At 40.8% G+C, this 27875-nt stretch overlaps 1 protein-coding gene across 2 annotated transcripts in view; it reads left to right on the top strand.

The window, feature by feature from the left end:
* RABGAP1L (RAB GTPase activating protein 1 like) overlaps positions 1-27875 on the top strand; it is a 237701-nt gene that overhangs the window by 151502 nt on the left and 58324 nt on the right. For both annotated transcript variants that reach the window (XM_075833054.1, XM_075833055.1), the window contains exons 14-18: positions 9202-9315; positions 11027-11101; positions 14545-14670; positions 23044-23187; positions 26289-26330. In XM_075833054.1, the coding sequence (XP_075689169.1) occupies positions 9202-9315; positions 11027-11101; positions 14545-14670; positions 23044-23187; positions 26289-26330 (501 nt within the window). The remainder of the gene's footprint in view (positions 1-9201; positions 9316-11026; positions 11102-14544; positions 14671-23043; positions 23188-26288; positions 26331-27875) is intronic.

Here is a 27875-nt window from a genome sequence, read left to right as displayed (position 1 = left end):
ATTAAATCTGTATTTATGGAAATCTATTCTTTAGAGATACATTCATAAATCCCTATTACACGTTTCATCATTCAAAATTAAAGCATTTTATGAGAAATTATTTTTCAAGTTATTTGACCTTTTTATTTTCTATCTAATATGCGGCAGATGTTATGTGCTATCTTACTAGAAAAACGGAGCACGAGTTGATCCGTTCATTGTCACTTGGCTATGAAGAGTTAAAAGGGTCGATTAATCGGATCTGCAGCACTTCGGACAAACGCCTTATTATCCTCAGCTCACTCTATTATTTGCTTTTGCCGCCGGATAGCTAGCAACAGGGGGGCTGGCACCGGCGGAGCGTGAAGCCGCTGCCAGCTCAGGAATAGAAAAGCAGATGGCAAACTCGCGCCTATTTTTAGCTGCCGCCAAGCTTGGCAGCTCCTTTATCAAGAGCCTGCTGCCATTAACTATTTCACTGCCAGTGCTGCCCCAGCCAGAATCTGAGATGGCTGCAGACTGCTTAGTCAGAGGAAAATACAATGTTTACAAATCTAAGAAAATGCCTACAAGAGGAAAGGTGTCTGACGCCAGCTGCTGCTGAACTACTGTCCCCATCCCTGGCCGGATTTTGATCTCTCTGTTTTTTCTAATAGGCTATTTCTTCATCATGCATGGTAATACATGTTATTACATAGATCCGTCCTTAGCCTGCTGCTGTTTGGATTACAAAAGCTGGGGCCAAATTGTTTAAATAAAATCGTCTTGGTGGAAATACGCACATCAGCTGGGTGCATTCCCTCTGCTGCTACTGAAGTATTGTTCGGAGACGCGCTGCTGCCATGGCAACTTGGGCACACTGAATTTTAATTAGCGTGGTCACCAAGGTCTGCTACCAGAAGTGAATGTTATCTCTCAGCTGTCGACACGTCTTTCACCTTCTCACAGGGCGTAAAAGGTCTTCAAGGTATTACTGTGTACACAAATAACCAAAAGACATCAGTCGAAATCCCCATTATTCCCTATGTTACTGCAACATTCCGACACATTGTAACATTCCAAACATTTCCTCCACGAGGGATCTTTACAACTTATGTCTTGTGAGATTGCAAGTCGTGAAGACAGAGACTATTGATTTATTCTTCACATTGGGGTTTTTTTTTGTTTGTTTTTTTCCTATTACACATATAAAAAGATGACAAAATCCAACACAATGACTCGTGCCCATCACCCTATCAACTCTAACTCCCTTCTCCCTCTACACATTGTAATAAACACTTCTCCAAGCGCCAGGAACTTGATGTTCACAAGTTGAGTTCACCATTTTTTGATTACATATTTATATATTTTATGGTAAGGGAAGCAAAACCGTCAGAACACAAGTTTCGGATATAGACTTCATTCAAGATAAGATATTGTCGTGGGCAATTTTCGTTTGCCTTTGCTCATCCTACTTGAGATATGTCGATTTCCATCTTACATCTGGAAAAGCAAAGTCTTCTAGATCAGCGCTCGGTGTCTGAATTAAACTGCATACTAGGAGTGATTACAATACGTGCCCTTTATCTACATTTATCGATCTTTCCATCTTAACATATAAAACCACTTCAAATGGAATCCAACATTCTGTCTTATACCTACTATCCAAGGGCGTACATTGAGGTGAGGAGAACCCACTGCAAAGAATAAAATGGGGCCTCCTCCTCCTTAAACTGGTTAGTACTGCCGCACTCTTAACCTTCTGGGACAGGAGGACTTGGTGATTGTTTGCACCGATCTTATTTCCTTGATTCTTGAGTTAATTCCTCATCCCATTGTTTCTAGGATTTGCAGAGAGGGGATACCTGTACAATTTCTCAATACTTAATAATATAGGGGATCCACCCAACTGTGTCTTGGCCGCTATTTCTCCAGGTGCCCCTTAGCAGCTTTATTGTCTGCCTCTATGGATGGTAATGGGGTGTCCTGGATAATATTGACGGTCTATCTTTAGAAAAGGTGATCGATATTTGATCAGTGGTGGTCCGATCAGCTGCATGATGGAGCCTAGTTTCCGTAATTTTTTACTCTGGCACAACGCCAGACATTTGTTGCAGTGCCAGCCACAAACAAATGTACAGCGATGTGCCTGGAGCGCCACGGAGCCTTCATGCGACTAATTGGCGAGTGGGTATGCAGAGAGTGGAAACCTAAGGATAAGCCATCAATATTACAGTACCGGAAAACTCCTTTTTCCATCCAAAATGCATATTAACTCACACACAGTTTCAAATGTGACTAGCTATATGGCTGTACTTCCTGAAAAATGGCTACAATATCTTTGTATGTAATAGAAACATACAGTAGTTACCCAATATCATTGCCAAGGGTCCCAATAAATCCCAAAAGACAGAGAGGGAAAATATTCAGCAAGGTAAGGCGTTACACCACTTTGGATGTTTAATGATGGAAAGATAACCTGTTGACTCTGTGCGTGCTAGTAATAGAAATGTAGGCACCATTTATTTACATTTGTTGTTTTTAATTTGCAGAGATTTAATAATACCCCTACGCCGTGCCCCATGTGCTATGGGACAACATGTGCTCTCTTCTTTCCCAGAATCACAAGTTGGAAGACTTCCCTTTTTTAATTTGTTTGATATGTGTAATACATTCTCTACTATTTATGTTTCCACTTGGAAACCTTCCGTCACTAATATAGTAAAAGAAACCTATATTGAGAATGACGCTGTTCACGTCATTTGTTGTCCCTCTGTAGGACCAATAGACCATGTTGATAAAATGTTCTTGTCTTCTGTGGGCACTGCTGGCTGACTGCATATTTTGCATATCAGTTTTTGGATAGCAAGGGGACCATTAAAGGAACACTCTGGGCAAAACGTATACACTTTTTTACAACTAATGCAGAGCCTAAGGGGGCAGTGGATGACTTTGGGATTCATTCTTTGGTTTTCTTCGAGTCCATGTTTCTTGCACTAGGTGATAGACCCTTTTGCCCTGAGTGTTCCTTTACCAAATACCCCACTATGTAATTCTGAGTTAGTAGAGGATGTCCCCAGTTTAGGACCATCATCTATAAGCTAAAGCAAAGATTGGCAACAGAGCATCCCCAACTTTGGAGGATGCAGCATGTCCATGCATTAGACTCACAGCCCATTGATTTCAGTGGGCACCATGTATTGCTATATTTTCCCTATGTGGATACTGCAAGGGAACTAAACGCCTACAGATTACAACGGATCCCTGGGGGATCCTTGCAGCGGGAGCTACTGTGATCATCTGATCTGTCTGTGGACCGTTCTAACAAAAACATGATTGTCTAAAGCGGAAAACCCCTTGAACTTTTTGACGGCCCATATCCTTGTTGACGTTACTGTTTGCTTTGTGCACATTTTGACACTGTGTTTATTTAGCTAGTGGTTAATTGATGAGGCTGCATATTTTTGTCCGCTGGCATATGTCTTAGGCTCTATTAATTTTTAGTTTTTGCCCTACATTTAGCGTATGTACCAGGAAAGCTCCCAGCGCATACGTGAACGCATGCATAAGGCACCTTGCATTGAGGCGTAAGACTGTCCTTTTAGCATACACCTCGCCGGTATGCGTCCGCATAGTCTGCTGCGCTTTCCTTTACAGAGTCACACAGTAAAATAATAAGGGGGATAAATTTTTTTTTTTTTTTACAATGGAAGTATGCCTATACAGTGGCATTCATTGCAGCCTTCTGTTGGAGGTATATATCGGGGTACATTCCCAAAATATACGTCTGACGGAAGGAAATAACGAGGTGTGAATAGACCCTTAGTAAAGTGGCTTCTAAGCTTCAGATAGCCTGACAGTTTTGTAAAAATAACTTTAAAGTGCGATATATGTGGAAATCTTTTTGCAAATTAGAAATACAAAAGAATTATATTTTTGATGATCCCCCTCCCCCCTAATTACGCTTTGTGATGTGTACAGATAAATGGGACCTGCCACAAGAGAAATCTGCTTATGAAATATGAATGTTCTATGATGGAAGGATTAAACTTCTGATTCCCAAAGACTCAGCGTGACACTTCATGTGTAAATGAGTAGTCAGCAGGTTCCCCACCAGGAGAACTGGCCCTCTAATTATGAGACTACTTTGTCCTCTGAACATTGGCAAATTAGCTGGTGAAAAAGTAGCTAGGGCCTCCAGGGTAGGAGCTCTTCAAGCCGCTTTGCATGTTATAACATAATTGCATTGAAAGAAAAAAATATATACATAATAGAAAGGAAGTAGTGTAGGGATTTAAAGGATATGAAATATTGATCAGCTTCTCGCAGTGAAGCCATTAAAACGGCTGTCTACATATTGATGATAATTGCTGGACACATGGTTTGGTTTCAAAGCCTTTTCCTAAATGCTTAAAGACTATGAAACCTTTGAGCACATTTTTTTTTACTTTTTGAGATACAGCTTCTATGTATCCTGCTCTCAAACCCGAATCCGTGAGGTCTGCAGGACTAATGGCTTTGGTGACAACGGGTCAGATCCACCTGTAATCGATCACATCTAGTTTCATGAACTCAGATGTGACCAATAACCGGTAGAACCTGTCAGACACGCAGGACCCACTATCACCGAAGCTGCCAGTCCTGCAAACCGGAGAGATTTCAGGTTTGAGTGCAAGATACCGTTTCTGTGTATCCAGGATACATAGAAGCTGTATCTCAAAAAGTAAAAAAAAAATGTAATAAAAAAATAATTACAAAATTGTCTAAAATCTTCTAATACATTGTTTTATAAGGGAAAAAAAATTACTCAAATGTTTACATAGCCTTTAAGGCAGAATTGAGTAGTAAATTATTGTGTGTGACAGCAGTCAACAACTGTGGCTTCCTGGTAGTTATGAAATTACACCTCCTACCGTGTTCTGGCAGCCATAACAGCTGGAGAGTCACAGGTTGTAGTCTACAATTTTTTTGACGTCATTCTATCAGTTGCCTAAAAAATTCACGCAAACCGTGCAAAATCTAATCTGAATAAAATTATTTCATTGAGCTTGTGACCTTTTTTTTATTTATTTATTTATTGTTTATTCAATTATATTGTGGATCCATCCTTTTGTGTGTTAGTGCCACTTCCATGTAGAATAGTGTGACATCCGGTGGTTGTGTTTGCAACACAACTTTCAAGCTTCCTAAACTTTCCTAAATTACTACTAAGAAGATAGTTATAAACTTCTTTTTAACTTCCTTCCTCATAAATTAAATTTTCCCATCCCGGGTATATATATCTTTTGATGTAGAGCAAAATTAAATTAGCAATGTGAAAAATCTTATGTCCCATGGGACTTGCTGGCTGCACATCCTCATGGGGAACCGTAAGCACAATCATTTATAGGAGTAAAATGTTTTGCTTCTTAGCTCTGTCTGTGGTGAAATAAAAGTATAAATTCAGTGGATATTCCTCTTTAAATGTGTCTAAAATGACACCACAATCCTTATACTAAAGATATGTACACGTAGCAGAAAAGCAGAAATTCGAAATAGTTTCCCTTGAACTATACACACGATGAATCACTTGTCCTTGCAATCTTTTCTTGGCTGCCTCAAACTGCGTGTTTTTTTTTTTTTTTAAAAGAAAATATATATTTGAAGTAATGGGCTAAAATAATAGGTCCTTCAGGCATACTCAGACTTTTATAGACGTTCGTTCACACAGTAGTTCATGGCTCACAGATCCTTTTAAAGGCACTTTGAAAGCAAATTTGTTATAATATATAGATGTTTAATACATCCACTTACAAGCGTAGGGGACATGTACAGCCATATCCAAGACATATTATATGTGTCAATGCAAGGCTTCAGCTTGGAGGCGCTTTATTAAACATCTTTCACCTGAATGACCCTGTTCGTTTTAGGTCACCCACCAATCGACCCCCAATAACAGAGATTTTAGGAATTCTCAGCCAATCAAAAGTAGGGCTCATGTGTCTGCTTCTTCTTGGTGCACAGGGTTGTGGAAAGGGAACAAATTTACGTAGCCGTATGGTAGTGCCTATTTAGTTGGCACAGATGCCCTTTAAGTGCGACCCACACTAATCCCTAAAACAGGGATGCTGGGTCCTGGGTGAAGTAGTGGGTGTACATAAACGGTATTATATTTCGCTACGATCGTTCCTCATCGTAAATAATAGTTCTCCGCACAAAATGACTTACTCCGCTAGATGCAAGTGACAGCAACCCTGGAAAGGAGTGACGTAAAGTCTGTTAGCAGACAGAATCATTTTGGGAACTGTTAGACAGGCGACTCCATTTTTTTTCCTTTGCCGCACGTCTTCTCTGACAAGTACCATGGCAGGCAGCTAGCTCCCTCAGAACAAGGTGCTCCAAGAAAAAGCATGAAGATCCTTAGCACAAGTAATTGACAATTTCTACAGGGAACTTTGTCTGGAGCCAGTAGTTAAAACTGTAAAGAGGAAACAATATCTCAGCGGATCAACGTGAAGTGATCTCAGCCTGAAAATGCCGGTAGTTCAGGTCCATGTGATTCACTTTCAATACATGCAGTGCTACCTCCAAATGCTGCTTTGTGAGTCATTCACAATAGGTCTTTTCAATATTTCCTTTTTATATTTCTTTTCTTTTTTATATTTTTTTACATTTTTATTTTTTACCCACAATCAAATAATCTAGATGGTGTTCCCTATATGTTAGCCTTTATTATATTTTGGTTAGCTTAAGAATTGCAGTTCCCGGATTTCCGAGGCCAGTAATCGATGATCATTTTATGGTTCTGCTGTTTCACGTAGATGTATATTTTCTGTTTTATAATATTTTTGCCCCAGGGCATTTCCTGCTCTTAACATGTCCGGTTTTGCATAGTTAATGCAGTAGAGACAGATTCATTAAATCCTCAGTGCTATTATTGACATCATAGAGCTTTACAGGTTTGTCATTTTATATCTTGCTTCTGTATGCTTATAAATGTTTTGAAGGTATATTATATTTTAAATTGTGACATTTTCAAAGGGATTGTCCACTTTGGACAATCACTTTTTGGAAGAAGAGTCACCTGACAAGAAATTGATCACAGGATGTCCCAATGGTGAGCCCCCCAGAAATCAGCTGTAATTTGTTGGGGATACTGATAGCAAGTGTTCAATTCTGCTGCAGTGCCACCCCAGGAGAAAGGAAGTATTACACAGTTATCATTTAAATCAATATGTCTGTGTGATAGAGGGAGAGACGCTCATAGTAGCAGCTCTCCACTCTGATGATGGTCCTAAATCAGTCTTGAATATTAATATGGTATTTGAAAGTGTGTTTTCAAAACCAGACAACCCCTTTAAAGAGGTAATATATGTTTAAGGGTATATTCACGCACGGCCGATATGTTGCAGAAATTTATGTGACTCTTCTAATCATCACACATTATGCAGAAACTACCCTATTCAGATGTATGGAATGGATTTTTCAATTGTAGAAACTTTTACAACAAATCTGCCGCATGTGAATATACGCTAATAGACTAAGGCATGATGTCCACCTTTTAGACACTGTCATTTATATATCACACATTCTGTGCTGATAAATCTTTATACTAGTTGAAGTTCCATTATTCTGACACTGCTCCAAATTCTCTACTTAGACTTAAAGAGGCTCTGTCACCAGATTTTGCAACCCCTATCTGCTATTGCAGCAGATCGGCGCTGCAATGTAGATTACAGTAACGTTTTTATTTTTAAAAAACAAGCATTTTTGGCCAAGTTATGACCATTTTTGTATTTATGCAAATGAGGCTTGCAAAAGTACAACTGGGCGTGTTTACAGTAAAAGTACAACTGGGCGTGTATTATGTGCGTACATCGGGGCGTTTTTACTTCTTTTACTAGCTGGGCGTTAGGAATGGGAGTGTATGATGCTGACTAATCAGCATCATCCACTTCTGTTCGTTAACACCCAGCTTCTGGCAGTGCAGACACACAGCGTGTTCTCGAGAGATCACGCTGTGACATCACTTCCTGCCCCAGGTCCTGCATCGTGTCGGCACCAGAGGCTACTGTTGATTCTGCAGCAGCATCAGCGTTTGCAGGTAAGTAGCTACATCGACTTACCTGCAAACGCCGATGCTGCTGCAGAATTATCTGTAGCCTCTGGTGCCGATGTGGCCGACACGATGCAGGACCTGGGGCAGGAAGTGAGTGACGTCACAGCGTGATCTCTCGAGAACACGCTGTGTGTCTGCACTGCCAGAAGCTGGGCGTTCTGAAGAGAAGTGGATGATACTTCTCGTCAGAACGCCTAGCTAGTAAAAGAAGTAAACACGCCCAGATGTAACACACATAATACACGCCCAGTTGGACTTTTACTTTAAACACGCCCAGTTGGACTTTTGCAAGCCTCATTTGCATAAATACAAAAATGGTCATAACTTGGCCAAAAATGCTCGTTTTTTTAAAAATAAAAACGTTACTGTAATCTACATTGCAGCGCCGATCTGCTGCAATAGCAGATAGGGGTTGCAAAATCTGGTGACAGAGCCTCTTTAAGCTAAATTATAAAATTCTGTCTGCCAGCAGCCACCACTAGGGGGAGCTTAGGAGCTCCCTGCATTAAGTTTTATTATGGGGTTCAAGTCGTATGCACCAAGCTCCTAGCTAAAACCTTAAACAATAATTTATTTCCAGTCCGAGATGGTCATTTATATCAGATCTTTGTTGCCATATCCTGCAAAGAAATCTCTAGTTGTTTCTGGAAAATGCTTCCCCTCCCCTGAATAAATGAAAAGTATTTGCTCATTGAGGTAATAAACATCTCAGTTGCCAAAAGACATATCATTAGCTGACAATTATTGAAAATCAATGCCTGGCTTATGAGACTTTGTAGAGTCTTCCATAATATATCCTAGAAGTTGTGATACTTGTCTCTAGATTTAAGTGTTGTTGCTGCCATTGCAATCCTTCTACGTTTTTTCTTCAAATGACTTTCTGTACACAGTAACTAAACCTCCATAATATCCAGCGATTCTTTTTAAATTATGATTGAATTGTTGCAGTCATAAAATGTGACATTTCTAGAAGACATAACAGACACTGTTCAATGAAGGTGTCGCTTCTCTTCCTTTCTCTTGCTTCACGGAGTACAAGATAATTCATCAAGGGCCACTGGGTATTGTTGGATTTATCATGCCGGCAGACTTTGGCTTTTACAAATAAAAGACGATAACGGCTGTGCCTTATGTTGTCTTACCAGGATTCTGCCCAAGAGAGTGTCATCAAAAGAGACATCCACCGCACGTTCCCTGCACATGATTACTTCAAGGACACGGAGGGTGATGGACAAGATTCTCTATACAAGATCTGTAAGGTGAGACATTATGGGAAACTTGTCAAGCTTCCAAGTTGATGGTTCATCCAGATTGAAGGTCCTATTACACGGCCTGATATGGGCCATGAAAATAAGCGCAGATCAACAAGACCGCTCATTGATCGGCGCTTGTTGGCTCCTTTCACAAGGAGCAACGATTGGTTATGAATGGGGACGAGTGATCGTTACTACGATCGCTCGTCCCTATACATTTCCATCATGTCAACAGCACATCTCCCTGTTTACACATAATATTTAATGCTGCAAAAACTACATGATCAGTCGATGAATGAAAGGATAGGCCATCATTAAAATCCTTTAATGATGATCATCAAATTTTAAAAAAAGAAAAAATTAAACATGCACATTTTACGTTACCCAACAATTACAATGACTGGCATACCCCTATCTGGGAACCTATAACACTGTTGCAAAATTCAAAATCTAGAATTGCATTCACACATTTAGTGACTATGAACAACTCTTGTTAGTACATCAATGGCTGCTGTTATTTATTGTCATATTTGAAAAACCCAGTATCTGTACGGCTGGGTTCACATGGTGCGTTTTTAGCATGCCGGTTTTTTTTCTTCATTTCAGTAGATAAACTCCTATTTCTGTCAATGGAAGTTTATCAACCAAAACAAAAAAATGCATGTTAAAAACTCAACAAAAAACGCCCCATGTGAACACCGCCTTAGAACAAGATAACACACCAGCAGCTAATATTAACGGGTTATGTTGGTTAATTATAGGAAAAATGGACCTTAAAAATGATCTTCCTGCTGAATACAGAAGAACATGCTGAATGATCCAGCAGGGTTTTGTTTGTTTGTATTGGTTATCAAAGCCAGCTCAAGGTCTATATTTGCCCTTGGGTCACATTGGGCTCCCTGTCTTTGCCAAAAGCTTGTTTACCCAGGTAGCCATGAGCACCCCAATCCCAATGGACACAGGAAGCTGCCCAGCTTTGCTTAGTGCTGATGCTGGCCATGCCAGTTATTTTAGGATATTGATGGAGAAGTCATGAGTGGGCATCATGTATGGATAGAATATTGCTACAATATGGTGCAAGTGATTATCTACTACGGGCAAGAGGGTTCCTAGCAAACTGGAAAATGTGGATTTTTTTAAGAGCACAACGCTACAAAAACACATGAAGTGCAATCCAAACACGTCACCAAGCAATGGAGATAATTAGTGGCGCCCTTTCTTCACATCTATTCACGCCAAGTGACCTTTTATGATATGCTATTTTTGGGATCCATTTGCCCCATTTTTGCCCTCCAAATATTTAAAATTGCTTATGCACAGGGACAACTGCTCTATGTAATGAAGTCCTACATTCGCTGTTAATGAGTTATAATTGTGGCTTAATCATCCAGTATTTCAGGAGGAGAGGTGCAATGAGAATTGTGGTGACGTGACCTGAATGGGTTTTTATTTTGTGTTTTCCTAGGTGCCCGTCTGTCATTACAGGTTCTTGTCACTAGGGGGCATGATGGTTTGGGGGGTCATACTGATCATTTAGTGTTTTGCATTGTGTGTTTTGTATGGGTAGGCGACAGGTGCATTCTAAAGTGGAGGAAAATAATCAAAAACTGCTTGCGGTATGATACTTGTTAGAGCCATTCAACTGCCAGAAATAAATTCTTCTTGATCCCTTTGTACTGATCACTCAGACCTCTATATTCTCTACTTTCTTTTGCAGGCATACTCTTTATACGATGAGGATATTGGCTATTGTCAGGGCCAAAGCTTCCTAGCTGCGGTGCTGCTGCTTCATGTGAGTAACAGGCAATGTGATTCATTCAGCGGGGGAGGCTTTCCAGCATCTACAAGTGATGGAAGATTGAAAACACGGAGACATTTCCTAGGATTTAACTGTTCACATGCTGCGCTCTTTCTAGTCGGGAACAGAATTGCTTTTTCGAAATAGTGCTCCAGATGATGATGATGATGATGATAGATTCAAGTGACCGCTATAACGTATAAACTCCAGTTGCTGCTGTGCATGTAACTTTTTTAGGCCGGGTTCACACGTGGCGTAAATACTAGGTATTTCCTGCAGCGGTTTTGTTTCAGAAAATCTGCAGCATAATACAGTAGCAGCAGAGTGGATAAGATTTGAACAAATTTGATCCACACACTGCATAAATGAAAAGCGGAAAAAACGCTCAGAAATTGACCTGCGATGCACTTATATATTTTTTTATTCAATGGAGATGTAAAGCCCGCAACAAATAGCAGATGTTGAGATTTTTGCGGCGGGAAAGCTGCAATACTGCCGCAAAAATCGCAACTCAGAAAGAAAATAAAAAATCGTATAATTATCCTGAATTCTGTGCTGCTTCGTCCAGGCCGGCCTCCTGGAATGACATTTCATCCAAAGTGACTTCTGTAGCCAATCACAGGCTACATCAGTCACATAGGATGAAACGTAATCCCAGGAGGCCGGGCTGCAGGACGGTAGAGGGACGTGCCGTTGTGGCTACGGGTAAGTAGTTGTTAGAAATATTGGAGGTCACCTTGGAGTTGTCTTTGTTCCTCAGAAATGATCACATTAGTGTCTTGTTACACGGATCTGCCTTGTAACATTTAATATCATTACTCAGGTAATTGTATCATTGCTTTGGAATCACTCACTTTATCTTTTGTAAATCCAGGAAATATGTGGTCTTTATATTAAACGACTGTCCTAACCAAAACATCTGCCCAAAACCCATTTAATAGAGATGCACCATCAGGTATGCTCTAAACTCCCCGTCAGTGATCCAGGGCATGGTCACCACTAGTCTCGTCTAAAGAAGGTGAATCAGGCTTTGTCTTTAAGGTGTCTGGCATACATTTGGCATACATGTTTAAAGTGAACCCCAGAATGTATTTTCTAGACTGTACGTATATATAGTGACATATTTCTGCCATTGTAAAAAAAAAAAAAAAAAATTAAAAATTATACGCTTTTTGCGAGATTCCCTTGAAAAGCACAATCGACTACATTCTCCAATACAGTTAAAAAATAATAATTAAAAAAATCTATACCGACATATATCAGCCAAACGTATGCCAAGGACGCTCTTTGCGTACCTTTGGCTATTAACGTTTTATTAGTACGCTGCAGAGTGTAGAGCCTAAGCACCACGTGAACAGCGCCTTAACACTAAAAAAAAAAGCAAAATCACCCAAAACATTTTTGTTACCATTGATGTCAGTAACCCATCAAGTCCCTTTAAACATCTGTAAAAGACAAATATTAATGATAAAAAGTAAATCTAGTAGAAATGAATGAAGGTTCCCACTCCCCCCAACTTTAGCTTATATAGCAAAGAAATATACATTAAAAAAAACGGCTAACAAAAAAGGAAGAAACCTGGTGTTGTGTAGGAACAGCCCCCGTTCACTTGAATTGGGATGTGTTGCAATACTCGATACATCGCCTGTTCAGGATTGGGGCAATTTTAAAGATGTGCCGAGGCGACCTCATCCCTTTCATTTTAGCTGTCAGTGGGAGTCCCAACAGTGTGACCACTACCAATCATACTGATGGCATAACCTAGAGATGTGTCATCAGTATCTGTAGTCGGCATACTCCTTTAAGAAACCCTCCAATGGGGAGACAATATCTCCCCTGCCAGTCCTGTGAGAGGACTGAAACGTAGCTGGTCTCTGAAACATGGAATAATAAACCACATCGTTTGACATCAACTTTTGGAGTGCTGCGGTCATTTCTACATATATCTATAGGACCGTTGAATCGAGGTCGGGATCGCATTACACCAACATATACAAATACGAAGTGCTGCTTTTTTCTTCTATCTTTTTATATATATATATATATATATATATATATATATATATATATATATACACATTATATATAAATAATGTATGTATGTTTTCAAAGGTGTGTGTATATAGCCTTTACGCTCTTTGAGATTACTTTAGGGGTTTTCCAAGGTGACGGTGTATCTTTAAAGGAAAGAAGGATCGAGAATGTTGTGTTTCTATATGCCCAATCCTTTGCTTCCTCTGGAGATAACACAGTTGGCCGATCCGAGCATGCATTTTTATACGGAACTTGGGAGAGAGCGATGAGCCAACTATCTAATGTGTATAGCTGGCAATAATCTGATAATTCGCGAATTACTATTGATCCCAATGAAGCTCCAGCTTTACATATCATAAATTAGAGAACAGCAGAATCGGCCAAAGTTTTCCCGAAACAAAATCTTTACTAAACTTGGGTGAAAGTGGGAGTTCTCTAACTGAATATATTCATAAGGAATTCTTTCAAACTCCATAAAGGCAGGGATGGCCCCCCTAGATCTTAGATCTGCGTCGTAGCGTTTCGTTCTGCAGGAGTAGATCGCCAGTGCTGGAGCAGGGAGTGTGGGTAGCTGGTTAGATGGGTGGTGTAATGACAGAAGGAGGCAGTTACCAAGAGATTTACCAATGTCTGTGCAAATTCCATAGGGCTTTGGAAAATGAGAGTTGCAGTTTGGTTGGGTATTTACCCCACTTCCCTTTTTCTGTAATTTTGATACATTTTAAGAAGAACCAGAGAACCCCTTTAAATTTCCTTGTTTGCGATGACGTTCCATACATAGCGAGTTATACATAAACAAACACTTCTGCAGATAACCTTTTACTTTTTCTAGCAGGTCTGCCAGTTACCCCCTTGTATAAACCGCACGCTTACTTTTCCTTTTGTATATTATTTTTTAAGGACACTATGGGGCAAGGGGCTATGGGGCAAGGGGCTATGTTAGAACCACTGAGAGACAGAGAAAAGAAGCCGTGTGTGGGAGTCTGCCCTTGTGTTTGGCACTTTCTGAATGTCCCTTTACAAGTTATTTGTATTCAAGTTCTTGATAGATGCAGCGAGTTTATACAGAATACAATCGGCTCCACAGACACTGAATATACAGACGAGAGACACAGAGCTGGCACCGCTGCCCTCTCATATTATCTTTTATTATTATTTTGCTTAATATTTTTTTTAACCGCTGTTCATGGAATTTATCATCTTTGCTTAAATAAAAATTAAAATGTGTCATAAGACACATTGAATGAAACAAGTTCTGGGATCGGGATTAACAAGTTAATCTAATAAAAAATATTATGCTTATTTGTGGTCCAAAATAATGGGAGCAGAAGAAGTTCATAGTGTGTTATAATTCTATAGAAATCCATGGAAAAACATATTGACTCTTTTTTTTCTTTTTGCAGATGCCAGAAGAGCAGGCATTTTGTGTACTGGTCAGGATCATGTATGACTATCAGTTTAGAAACCTCTACAAGAATAACTTTGAAGATCTGCAGTGCAAGTTTTTCCAGCTTGAGCATTTGTTGCAGGTGAGTTGCGTGTCCAGAGAGTCTAGCAGTAAATCAGAAAGACTTGCAGGCCACCGTCATGCTGCCCAGTGCTACAGGCTTTAGAACTCTTTAACAATTTTTGAGCACACTGATAGGTTTACAGAAGTCCCATTTCAATAGGGGGGTAGTCATGCATTTGTAGTCCAACTAACACATGAAATTATTTCCACCATCCGCTAACCTGGCTCACATTATAACAGCATTCTTCTATTTTTTCCTACCGTTTTTAAAAGCGAATAATTGAGCTTCTCTCCATTAACTTGACTACAAAAATCACTATCTGCAGGCAGTAGCTCTGGTATCTACATGTCCCATGATGCCATGTCCAGGCATCACATAGGGAAGTGTGATTGGATCACAATTATCACGAGCTGCTGGAGAGCGAAAAACGCAGGTCTAAGATTCTGGAAAAAAGCACAGGAGAGGAGGCAGATTGTGGCTGCGCAACAGCATTCATGTCACAGGCAGTGTTCAAAACTCTATTCAACTGCAGGGCGGGCCAGGGATGATTGTTTATCAATAGCCTTACAACTTCAGCAGGAAGCAGCCTGGAGAAAGTCAGTGACAAGGTTAGGAAATACTTTTTTTTTTTTTTTTACCAGATAAAATTGGATTTCCTATTTATCTTCCATGCATAATCTGATGGTTTAAGTTCAATGTCATGCAGCAACATCTATGAACTTTCTTTTTGTTTGTTTGTAATTCCTGAGTCCCATAGAGACTAGATTCTGGCTTTCCTCTGCTTGAGAGAAGACATTGGAAAGTAGTAAAACAAGAGTGGAGCCAAGTCTCATTTGCATTGTGTTTGCTCTGGGGCTGCTGTTTATTTAACTAATAGAGGCAGTGCCCCAGAGCGAGCATAAAGAAAATGAGAGTTGGCTTCACCACTTTCCATTGCCCTCTGTTAAGACCGGTGGACAGAAAATAATGCATATCTTTATATAGACTATACATAGTGCACTGGGATCTGTGACAGTGTCTGTTTAATAAAAAAGTTTGGAATTTTGAGGTAGATTTTGCTCTGCCTGCACGCCGATTTTCGCGGCGTTTTTCGCCCACGGCCATAGAGCGCCGCAAAATACGCTTTCTCTGCCTCCCATTGATGTCAATGAGAGGTCAGAGACGTAAACGCCCAAAGATAGGGCATGTCGCTTCTTTTTCCCGCAAGCCGTTTTTTCCGCTCGTGGGAAAAAAACTCCGTTTTTTGGCGCGTTTTCCGACACGGTTTTTGCGTAAAAGAAACTCTGTGTGAACTGCCCCTTAGATGTCCAATTATGTTACTGGAAATTGTATAAAAAAACATAATAAATATATGTACATATACTTGTTTACTGCTGCTGAATCCGTTAGCATGCCTTCTTTGCAGAGAACATAAAAAATCCTGCAAGGATCATCTGCTCCTGCAACAAATGCCGTTGAACTGTAAGCTCTACGGACTGGTTCCCATCATTTTATTTCTTTGTTAGTTTGTTTTTCAGTATATGTCATTTTGTATCAACTTCCCTTGATGGTAAAGCAAAGTGGAATATGTTAGTGCTGGTTTTAATCATTATTAAAATGAAACTCCGGGGCAAATACTGAAAATTCAGGCTTTGCCTGGAGTTTAGGTGCCTTACAATTTAAATGTTTTTTTCAGCATGTAAACACTGCAGCTGCTGGTCACCTGCCGTCCAAAGTGACATCTCGTGCTGCATTGAGTAATAGTTCTAGTGCTGTTTATTTACAGGTCTGGAACGATTAGGTGTTGTGGTCACGGTGACCGGCATGTGACACTGCAAACATTGATAAATCGCTTGTGTATTTTTCTGCACAAATTATTTTTCTAGCTTACCGCCACCTTCCCTGGCATCCCTGCCATTTTCATGCAGGACTGCGGGTGCTATAACTTCACGAGTACCATTTGTGATATGCCATTCAGAAGTCCGTACAGGAATTAGATCTCACTGGCCGTGCAAACGTATTTTCTATTCAGACTTCTGGGTCATTTATTAAATTAACTCTTAAAGGAAAGGTGTCATGAATTTTTTTTTTTATATAATATTGCTTTTAATGTAATATTTTCAAACATTTTATTAAATTGTGTTCTCATGTTTTACGTTATGTTTTCTGACTTTTACTTCTCTATGAAGGCTGCCATTTTTTTTCATCTCTGTATGTGTCGATTAATGACACATACAGAGATGGAATACGGCACATACAGCCCCATAGAGAATGCGAATGGGAGCCGTTCCATTCACAGAAGCGTACGCCGTCTGTGTAGGGAACGGCGCATGCGCTGCTCCCACACAGACCAAAACGAAGCTCGTTCGTAGAGTCAAATCCGGCGCCATTTTCATGTGGACCGGAAGCCGCTGCCGGACAGTAAGATGACGACTTCCGGATGCGGTTTCCGGCCATATGTACAACGAAGCGAAGGCCAGCGGAGGCAGGATCAGGTAATTTATGTTCGTGTGTATTATGTTCGTGTGATACTGTCTGCTGAGCCCTGTATCTAATCCTCCTACACTGTGCAGTCGCTCAGAAAATGGCGGCACACAGTGTAGGAGGTTTGAATACATTCAAACCCCTCCCTCTCCTGGCACTAGCCAGAAGAAGGGAGGGGGGATTGTGTGAGAACACTAGAGGAGAGTGTGTCCACACCAAATTTGCAGCATAAATCAATGAGGTTGCTTTACCACATTGACCATGCTGCAATTTTGGGAACTGCTCCCTCTAGTGGCCAGCACATGGAAATGTTATAAATTAGAATCTAATTTATAATATTTCCTGACTTGTGAAAAAATGAAAACAATGTGTAATCACTTAAATAATAATTGTTTGACTGAAAAAAAAAAAATTTGTAGCAATACATTCCCTTTAAGAAGTGAGAGTGGCCACAGGCTTCAGGAGAGTCCTGCTGGAAACCGGCAGGGGATTTGTTCACCGGTGATGACCAAGTAATTGTAGCTTTGAGGACACCTAAACTTTTAGCGGTAGACACTGCCGGCATCATCTTTCGATGCACCCTTTAATCTAAACTGAGGAAAGTATCTTTCTAAAGACTCCCACCATTTCTTTAAAGGTGCTTTCTCATTTCATAAAGTGGTAGCATATCAATAGGATATGCCATCACTTTCTGATTGGTAGAAGTCCAACTGCTGGGATACTAAGAATAATGTTTACACAACCTGGTCCCTATCTCCATTTTTCTCTGCACAGCGCCACTTCCATCCACCCACCATGCAGGGAACTGCAGCACAGGTGGCGTTCTGACACCCAGAGATCAGAAAGAGATGGCATATCCCAGCCATCACTTACTTAGTTGGATATGAGTACCCTACAGAAAAGGAGTCCCAACATATCCTAAGATCTAGGGATCCTAGGAAATCTGGGTGACAGCCAATATGGTTTCCTTTGCAAGTTCTACAGTTTCCCCCAGACTGATAAACATAGACTGATGTAACTAACGAAGTCTGGTTAATTAGCTGAGTGGGGGGGGGGGGGGGGGGGTTCTCTTTAAGCTTTCCTTTAATTCTGCTGAATTCTAAATATCTGTATTTTCTTTTTCAGCAAACTTTTACATTGTATCTTTTTTATTGTTTTTTCCCCCTGACACTGATAGATTTTCCATGGGATGTTGAGAGGATACTATGTGTTTGCTTTCTTTGTTTTTGTGTATACATATGCAGGCGCACAGCCCCAGTAATGCTACTGTCAATATTACTAGGAACCTTTCCTTTAGTAATGGCCATCTGTTTCTTCATTCTCTCTTTCTGCATAATAAACAGCCTGGATGTCACTGTTGATATTTTGCAGCACAGATTTTTTTTGAATGCTGACAATGTTTACTCTCAGATTTCTTGATGTTGCACAAGCCAAATAAAAAGCATCACATCTCAGTTATTTTTAGTATGCCATTTTTACTTCGGGCCTCTTCACATCAGCGTTACGCTCGTGGGCTCCGTCAGACCTTTCCAGCAGAGGAACCCATGAATGGAAACCACAGCTTTTCATTACCATGAAATATGTGGCTAGGTCAGGTCTACCACAATGAAAGTTCATCATTTTATTTTATTTGTGGCTTTCCACCCTGGCTAACAGAGGTGGTTCGAGCAGCTGAAACCCCACTGTAACATCCCTCTGAACTAATAAGGCATAGGGCTTTTTGAGACAACCACTTTATGTAATAAATGTCTGAATGTATTTTTTAAGAAATCGACAGAAGAGGGTAATGCAAGGACTTATTTTTTTTTCTATGGGAAAATATCCTTTATATGGACAGTGACTTTTCAAAAACGTATGCTAATCTAATAGTATACCTGATATATATCAACTTTGTAATTTGCTTAATGTTAAAACTTTGTCCTTTTATTCATGAAAATTCTGTGTGTAGTTACTGCCACTAGGTGTCTCCTTTCCTGTAATCTGCGGTCCACCCCCTGTTGTCAAGCCAAATTTGTCCCTAGTTACAGAGCAGAGGAGACGGACTGCAGGAAGTGGGGGTATGTCTCTTCACGGTCTATACAAAGCTCTAAAGAGGGGATATAGGAGCAGGAGCAGACCGAGAGACTCAGAGACCTTAAAAATCTATGGAGAGGGGAGGGGGAGAAGTAGGAGGGAGCAGAGCGAGAAAGAGACACAGGCACACTGCCCAGAGTGCAATACACACGCACAGATGTGTTGCAGCTTCCTGGTAAGTGTTATACGTCACCCCAGTGCTGAATTTTTATATATATATATATATATATATATATATATACAAAAGAGCAGCACTCAATATCCAAAATCCACCATGTAAATGGGTGCAAGCAGGTAATCTTGATCCACGGATTATAGGTATACATAGAAGAAATCCCACAGCACACCGAAGTAATCAAAAAGAGTGGTTTATTCAGCCAACACAGCCGCAATGTTTCTGTCCTACTATGGGACCTTTTTCAAGCATGGTGATTCAACAACATGTGTGCAATATAAACGTCAGCCTCATTAACATAATGAGTAATAATTAAAAAGTGCAATAGGATATTGTACATATACACATAATGTTACAATAAAGTTATTCGTACAATAATGCATTTCCATGCCAGTGATAGTGATGCAATTATAACCATATAAATAAACATTGAAAACACGCACATATAGACTTGATTAGTGTTCAATCAAAAATGCAACAATGTGTACAGGTGTGGAATATAGTGTGTGTATGTGTATATATATATATATATATAACAGATAGGAGAGCAGGATTCTCCTCCTCTGTGCGCAGTGTATAGAAGACATGATAGCAGTTAGTGCCCAGAAGTAATGTTATTCTTCATGTACACACATATGACAGCTTATTCTGAAAAGTAATGTGCACTTTAACTTGCCAGTTGTTTTACACTCAATTTCCACCTTACTAATAGAAGTATGAAATTTCCACTTGCAAGTCTGCCCATACATTTGCAATTGAGCTCTATGGTACAATGGTAATAATTATGGATAAACAGCCCTGTGTCGTGTCTTGGCTTCATATAATTACAAGGAGTGGATATTATAATATAGTATCTAGAATTTATTATTGATTTCAATAGGAGCTGTATAAATCCATCTTCAGTGAGCTCCCCCCTAGTGGCCAAAACTATTTGAATGTTGGTCCACCAAAGCTTACTATGTGCATTTATGGGTTATTTGGGTAACGTAGCTGTCATCATGCTGTTATCTTATATGTAAGGCCAAAATCCATATCTATTTAACCATTCATCTGCTGAATCACAGTGAGCAAGTTCAGCTACCTGATTGTGATTCCATTAACGAAAGATCCCAGGCAAATCTATTACAAAATACCATGCTTTGTTTGCAAAAGCACAAGTATTGTAATAGGCAACCTGTCCACAATATAGTACTCATGCTTTAAAATGTTCACATTTATATCACGTTTTTCCCCCTACGTTTAGCGAATACGCTGGGAAAAGCTCTCAATCTATAGGTTAAGCATAGGCTGTGATGGATGCCTAACAGTGGCCATAAACAATTATGGGATACATTTAATGTATACGTCAAAATCTCTCATGACCACCTTATGATGTATCTGTTAAACGGATGCTTTAGTAGCCTATGGGTGACGGATTCTACGGTTAGGCATAAGTATCAGTCATCCGTCACCCATAGGCTATTATGGCAATTGAAAAACTCATGACATATACCTTTAACGGATGCTTGGGACGTATTCCATATAGTGGCATACAGTACGTCACCCATACACTCCCATGTTTAAAAAACATATACTGTGCGGTATGTTTGTGTTTTTTTTTGCGGGGTCCTGTTGTATGGAACAAAAAAAGGAAACCTTAGGGAACACACACTATTCCATAATAACTACTACGCTATTCCACAATTTAAAAGAAAGGTATACGGCCATATCTCAGCCCATCTGAGGGAAAAAGAGAAAAAAATTGTGGAAGACATATAAAGCTGCATGATCTGTGCAGACACAGATATGAAGTGCATGGAGTGTGAGAGATATTGTTGAATGAAGGAATCCGGTTTTGAGGAATAATATTGAAGGTGTTAATGGGAATGAGAGGTTCAGATTATGGAAGATGTTACTTTTAGTTGGCAGAAGATAGATCGCGGTCAGGACGATAGTCAGGGAGAATCTGTAAGGAGGTGCAGCACTGTGGAGAGCTTTGTGGGTGAGAGTTGGAATTTTGACTTGATTTGAATGGGCAACTAGTGCAGCGACTAGCGCAGGGTAGAGGCATTGGTGTAGTGGTCCAGTGACTAGCGCAGGGTAGAGGCATTGGTGTAGTGGTCCAGTGACTGGCGCAGGGTAGAGGCATTGGTGTAGTGATCCAGTGACTGGCGCATGGTAGAGGCATTGGTGTAGCGGTACAGTGCAGAGACTGGCACAGGGCGGAGACTTTGGTATAGCGGTCCTGTGCAGTAATTAGTGCAGGGTAGAGGCTTGGTGTAGAGGTCCAGTGACTGGCAGGCACAGGGTAGAAGCATTGGTGTAGCGGTCCAGTGCAGTGACTGGCGCAGGGTAGAGGCGTTGGTATAGCGGTCCAGTGCAGTGGCTGGCGCAGAGTAGAGGCATTGGTGTAGCGGTCCAGTGCAGTGACTGGCGGAGGGTAGATGCATTGGTGTAGCGGTCCAGTGCTGTGGCTGGCGCAGGGTAGAGGCATTGGTGTTGCGGTCCAGTGCAGTGACTGCCACAGGGTACAGACATTGGTCTAGCAGTCCTGTGCCGTAACTGGCGCAGAGTAGAGGCTTGGTGTATTTGTCCAATGACTCGCACAGGGTAGAGACATTGGTATAGCGGTCCTGTGCAGTAACTGGTGCAGGGTAGAGGCATTGGTATAGCGGTTCAGGGACTGGCACAGGGTAGAGGCATTGATGTAGTGATCCAGTGCAGTGACTGCCACAGGGTAGAGACATTGGTATAGCGGTCCTGTGCAGTAACTGGCGCAGGGTAGAGGCATTGGTGTAGCAGTCCAGTGACTGGTGCAGGTTAGAGGCATTGATGTTGCAGTGCAGAGACTGGCGCAGGGTAGAGGCATTGTTATAACTGTCCAGTGCAGTGACTGGCACAGGGTAGAGGCATTGGTATATTGGTCCAGTGCAGTGACTGGCACAGGATAGAGGCATTGGTATATTGGTCCAGTGCAGTGACTAGCACAGGGTGGAGGCATTGGTATATTGGTCCAATGCAGTGACTGGCACAGGGTGGAGGCATTGGTATATTTGTCCAGTTCAGTGACTGAACCAGGGTAGAGGCATTGGTATATTGGTCCAGTGCAGGGACTGGCACAGGTTAGAGGCATTGGTGTAGCAGTTGGGCAGAAAGATAAGCCTGGCTTCTGCATTCAGGATAGATTGGAGAGGGGACAATTTGTTGAGGAGAAGAGAACTTCAACAGGGAGACCAAATAAAATTTTGACTTCCAACCCTAACCCCTTCAAAGCATGCATCAAAAAAATACTAAAATATATTAAAAACATTCTTAGAAATTCATACTCAAACGCTGGGCAATAGCATCCATCATCTTATTGACAGGCTTTGGACTGGGAGCAATACAAGTGCTCTGTCATATTGTTTTTTGCTGTGATCTAATAGAATTAATTTTCCTAAGAAAAACCATTAGGTGTCCATAGTTCATATATATCTGACAATATATTGAGATATGGATGAAAAGTCTCTGCTCCTATGACCAACTTGAGAAGTTGAAATCCCCCTTACAACCATACTTACTACCGTTCATGTTAAAGATATAACATTTCTCTACTGTTCTTTCGTGATCCATTGGGCATTAAAACCAGTCTGTCCATCATCAGCATGACATTTCCTGTGCGTAGTAATATTTTATTTCTGTTTCTTTTTTTCCATTGCCAGGATCAGCTGCCTGAACTTTACTCCCACTTTGTGTCGCTGAATTTGGAAGCCCACATGTACGCCTCTCAATGGTTCTTGAGCTTGTTCACAGCCAAGTTTCCCCTCTGCATGGTCTTCCACATCATGGACCTTCTGCTTTGCGAGGTATAATCACTTTTTACTATGTGGACTTTTTACGAGGACCATGGCTGTCCTGCTTTGGGTTTTTACATGTGTAAACAGAGGGCCTGATTCACAGCTCTAGAGCAGTGGTTCAAATCCGTCGGCTCAAATCTTTGTTGTAAGTGTTCAGAAGCTTTTACTTCATGTGTATCGGACAATCTAAGGTCTTGTGAGGACAGTAACGAAGCTGAATGATCCGTTTACATGAAGTAGAAGAATATTTACATCTGAATAAATGATCTGCTATTATCCTCGCTGAGCACCAAATTCCTTTCTGGGTGTTGGCGTTTCATTCATTACGGATTGTCCTGTGGCGTCACTTTGGATGTATGGGACTTTTGCCCTCAGTTCTTTTAGAGGTCTGTAAGAGGCACAAAATCCATTCATCAGTAAGTTCAAGATGTGAGAACAAGAAATGAAAATATATTGTGTGCTGTGTAAACCGTGCAAGGACGAGATGTTCAAAACCATTTCAAATTTCTGACATCTGCATTCAACTTTTTTGGGTTTCTTTATTTAGATCGGTAGTCTACAACCTGTTCCTCTCCAGCTGTTGCCAAACCATGACTCCCAGCATGCACACATACTGGGAGTCGTAGTTTGGTAACAACTGGGGAGAGAGATAGAAACTACTGATTTAGATGGCAAGAGTGAATTGTATTTAAAGAAAAAAAAATCACATAAATGCCATCATTTCTTTCCTCTGACCTGCACTTCCAATCATTCTGGAGACGGCCGGAAAAGTCTCCTGAATAAGGTGAACTCATATTTAAATGCCACTGCTCCAATGCTTCTATATTGAAAAATGAAGCATAGTTGCAAGTAGTCTTGATTAAAAATCCTCCCTTTTTTATGACTACAGTTCCTATGCAGACCTCTGTCTCCATGGTAACAGACTACAAACAAACACTATGTAGTCTGGTCCTGTAGCCATACCCTGTTTTAGCTCTTCCCTACTGATGAAAGAGAACATGACTGCAGAATCCAACTACACAGTGGTTTTTTTGTAGTTTGTTACCAGGGACACAAAGATCTGCAATGAAGCTGTAGACATTTTAAATCAAGACTATATGTAAAGTTGCTTAATTCTATCTGTTTTTTTTTTTATTGAAGTTTATTACCATTTACTTGTATTGTGCTGCATTTGATGATTTGAGAACCAAAGTGGTTCCAGAGAATAAGGGCTAGCTCACACAAAGTATTTTGGCGTTGTTTTTGACGTGGAAACCTCTTCAGAAACAGCACCAAAAAACGCCCAAAATCGCCTCCCATTGATTTCAATGGGAGGCGGAGGCGGGTTTTTTCTTGTGAGCGGTAATAAATTCTCGAGGGGAAAAAGAAGCAACATGCCCTTTCTTCAGGCGTTTCCGTCTCTGACCTCCCATTGACATCAATGGGAGGCAGAGAGCTCGTCTTTCGCTGCGGTTTTTGCCCGCGGCGCTTAATGGCCGTGGGCGAAAAACGTGGCAAGTGCTCTACCAGCAGGTCAAAATTTGAATTCCTGAAGGAATTTTGAGGCAGATTTTTCTGCCTGCAAAAAAACTCCTTGTGAACAGGGCTTAAACCGTCCAGTGCAGGTCAGTTATAGCTTCACCTGCCATGCCTCATAAATTACAATAGATAGTGATTAGTATTGGTCGGATTGCACTCTCACGTTGCCAGTTTCATTGTGATTTGCTCACACATGTGTCACAGGCCAAGCGCCAGATGGTCAGATTTATTCAGTTTCATACCAGATTAGAGATGGAATCGGCGATTTAGGTATTATCAGGATTAGCTCATATGTTAGTCGCATTTCAAGAAACATTGGGAATAGTTGTGACCCACATGCAAAATTACTCTTCCTGTTTATTTATATTCGTGATCTACATAGTGTCTCGCACAATCTCGGCATTGTATTTTGGCCGTGCTGCGATGAGGTTTACGTGTACGTTCCTGCCATACTTTTATTTTCATTTCATTTCTACAGTCAAGTCGATATTCCCAAGGTATAACTGCTCTTCAGCATATTCTCTGCCATGTGGAGGAATTTCTTAGAAAACCAACTGTAGGAGTGACACCTCATCCTGCTTATTTGTAAGGCAGCATTGACTGCAATGATCCTTCACATGCTGCATTGGTGCCCTCTTGTGGTTATGTTTTGAAATGCATACACATATGGGCTAAGTCATTTATTACATTGTTTTGATTTTTAAATAGAACTTAATTCTGAATTGATTTGTATTAAATGTTTAAAATAATAATAATGGCCCATATACGTGCAGGCTTTAAGTGCATCAAATAGGGGTACATAATATGCAAAAATATCCAGATCAGGGAACCAATAGTCCAATATTATCCTATGAGATCTACAGTGATGACATATATTCTAAAATCAGATAACCAACAAAGAATTGTCAATACACATAAGAAAGCAGTTGGCTGTACAGACATCTAGCTAACCATACCTGCAAGTCAGGGGCTTCTAATGCAGGTACTGCCTCTGGGGATGTCTGTCCCAAACTTTTTATTACAGTAGTCAAGTAAAAAAAAAAAACCAGCGTGGCGGATCCACGGGTACGGATATTTCTGGGCATTGGGCAGTTCTGTTTGGCAGAAAGGGATTTTTTTTGCCTCCGGTCAAAGGTAAGAATAGGCAGGAGTCCTAGGTCAGAGGATAATCCAAAAGATGGCGCAGTCATCTCCATTGTGTAGGGGAAATGAGTGTGTAGCAGGAGTCCACTTATTCAAGATATGGCTTGTGGTTGGAATACTTGCAGGCATCGGATAGTTGCACGCGCTTCTTTCGAGGTCCTCAGTGTGGTCAGAACACTCAAATGGCGTGGAGTCACGGGCGCCAGGATGAAACAGTAAAATGGGCTGCAGGGGTCCTCTTGACACATGTCTGGTTAGGTTAATCGGGGTAAAGAATTGTTATGTGGGTGTCTGCACACTTTGAATTGCCAGGTACTAAATGCTGTAGACAGAGGATGCTGAATAGTGGTTATATGATGATCATGAGGTCTACTATCAGGACTGTATTCATGTGTGACATATAATAATGACTTTGCTCTTCTTATTAACCCTTTTTTCCCTCTTCTCAGGGTCTAGCTATCATCTTCCAGGTGGCACTGGCTCTTTTAAAGGTACGTAACATTCAGTCAATGGTTTTTGTTGATTCTCTATATTGAATAGATGCGTAAGGGCTACACTGGAGATGTCAGAGTGGCCTTCACTATCGACTGTGTTAGCTTCATGTTTTGGCTGCATGAAATACTGGTGATAGGGCTGCAGCACGCACCCTTCGCTTCCAGTACAACCTAAAACAGTGGTGGGTTCTCCATTAGCTCTACCAACATTATAAAGGAACCATTTTGCCAAAGCAGTACTGCCCTGATGTGACGTGTCATACAGTAGATACAGAAAAATTGTCATACACACTGTCCTGATGTGACGTTCTATACAAGTAGTCATGATGTCATGCATATAGTCGTGATGTAATAACACGTCATACAGACAGTCCTGAGGTCAGACAGTGACATCATACAGATGCAGTAGTGATGTCATACTGAGGGTCCTAAAATATGTCTTGTATATAGCCAAATGAAACTTATCACATTTTCGCAGTTGTACATTTAATAGAGTTTTCAACCATTTTTATACATACCCAAGGAAAGCATAATGTGAACAAACTCATGACGATACCATGGGGCCAAAAGGTCAAGAGCCTATGTTAGTAGGATTACCGGTTTCAGCAAATAAAACGTCTAAATGATATAATTAATAGTTGTGTATCAGTCACTGTACACGTCATGATTTTCAAGATCTCTGCTTGAAGTAATGAGAACTTTCATTGTTTACTTCCAAAGGGTGAAAATCTGTCCTGGTCATGCGATGGATACACAGGTGCACAGCACGTTACAGTGGAGTTATCGAAGCTTTCTATTGTAAGGTGTCGTGCACCTGTATGATCATCACATGAACAGGACAGATTTTCATCCTCTGGAAGTAGTCAATGAAAGTACCAATTACGTGACTGCAAGCAGAGATCTTGAAAATCATGAAGTACGGATACAAAAAGTATATGAGAAAACTGCAGAGCTTTTAATTATGGAATGATTGAGCTATGTTTGCTGAAACTGGAATACCCTTTTAATTAAGTATATCAGTTTAGCTTTGACTGATTCCCAGAGACGTTACTTAAAGGGTTTTGATCAAAACTTCTGACATGTCACCATGACCCCACCGATCGTAAGAACGGGGATCCCATTCCTCCTCACTGCTCGACCACCGCTCCATTCAATGTTCTCACTGTGGTCGAACAGTGACAAGGCACGAAGGTTCAAGACCCTCGTTCTCATAATCGGTGGGGCCCACATCATTCAGAAAATTATCACCTATCCTGTGGACAGGTAATCATTTAATATTGTGAAAAAAACCCTTTAAGGTTCCTTTGCCCCAATGCATAATCTGTAAATGGAGGCCCCCTCCATGTGCCATTTATAATACTGGTGTTGTCTTGTGAGGCCTTTATTGCCCCCCTCCGGTTCCAGTTACAACTGCTACTCTGCGCCCCCAATAGTTTACGCCCCCTACTGAATCCTACTTTTGCGCTATAATCTAAAACCATTTTTGGAAGAGTTTTAGCATCTTTTCCATATAATTGTCTCCAAGTAGTAAAGCTACATAAG

This window comes from Rhinoderma darwinii, chromosome 7, assembly GCF_050947455.1.
Source record: "Rhinoderma darwinii isolate aRhiDar2 chromosome 7, aRhiDar2.hap1, whole genome shotgun sequence".
Lineage (NCBI taxonomy): Eukaryota > Metazoa > Chordata > Amphibia > Anura > Rhinodermatidae > Rhinoderma > Rhinoderma darwinii.
Note: the sequence above shows the minus strand (reverse complement) of the source record. Positions and strands in the feature narration are given on the sequence as shown.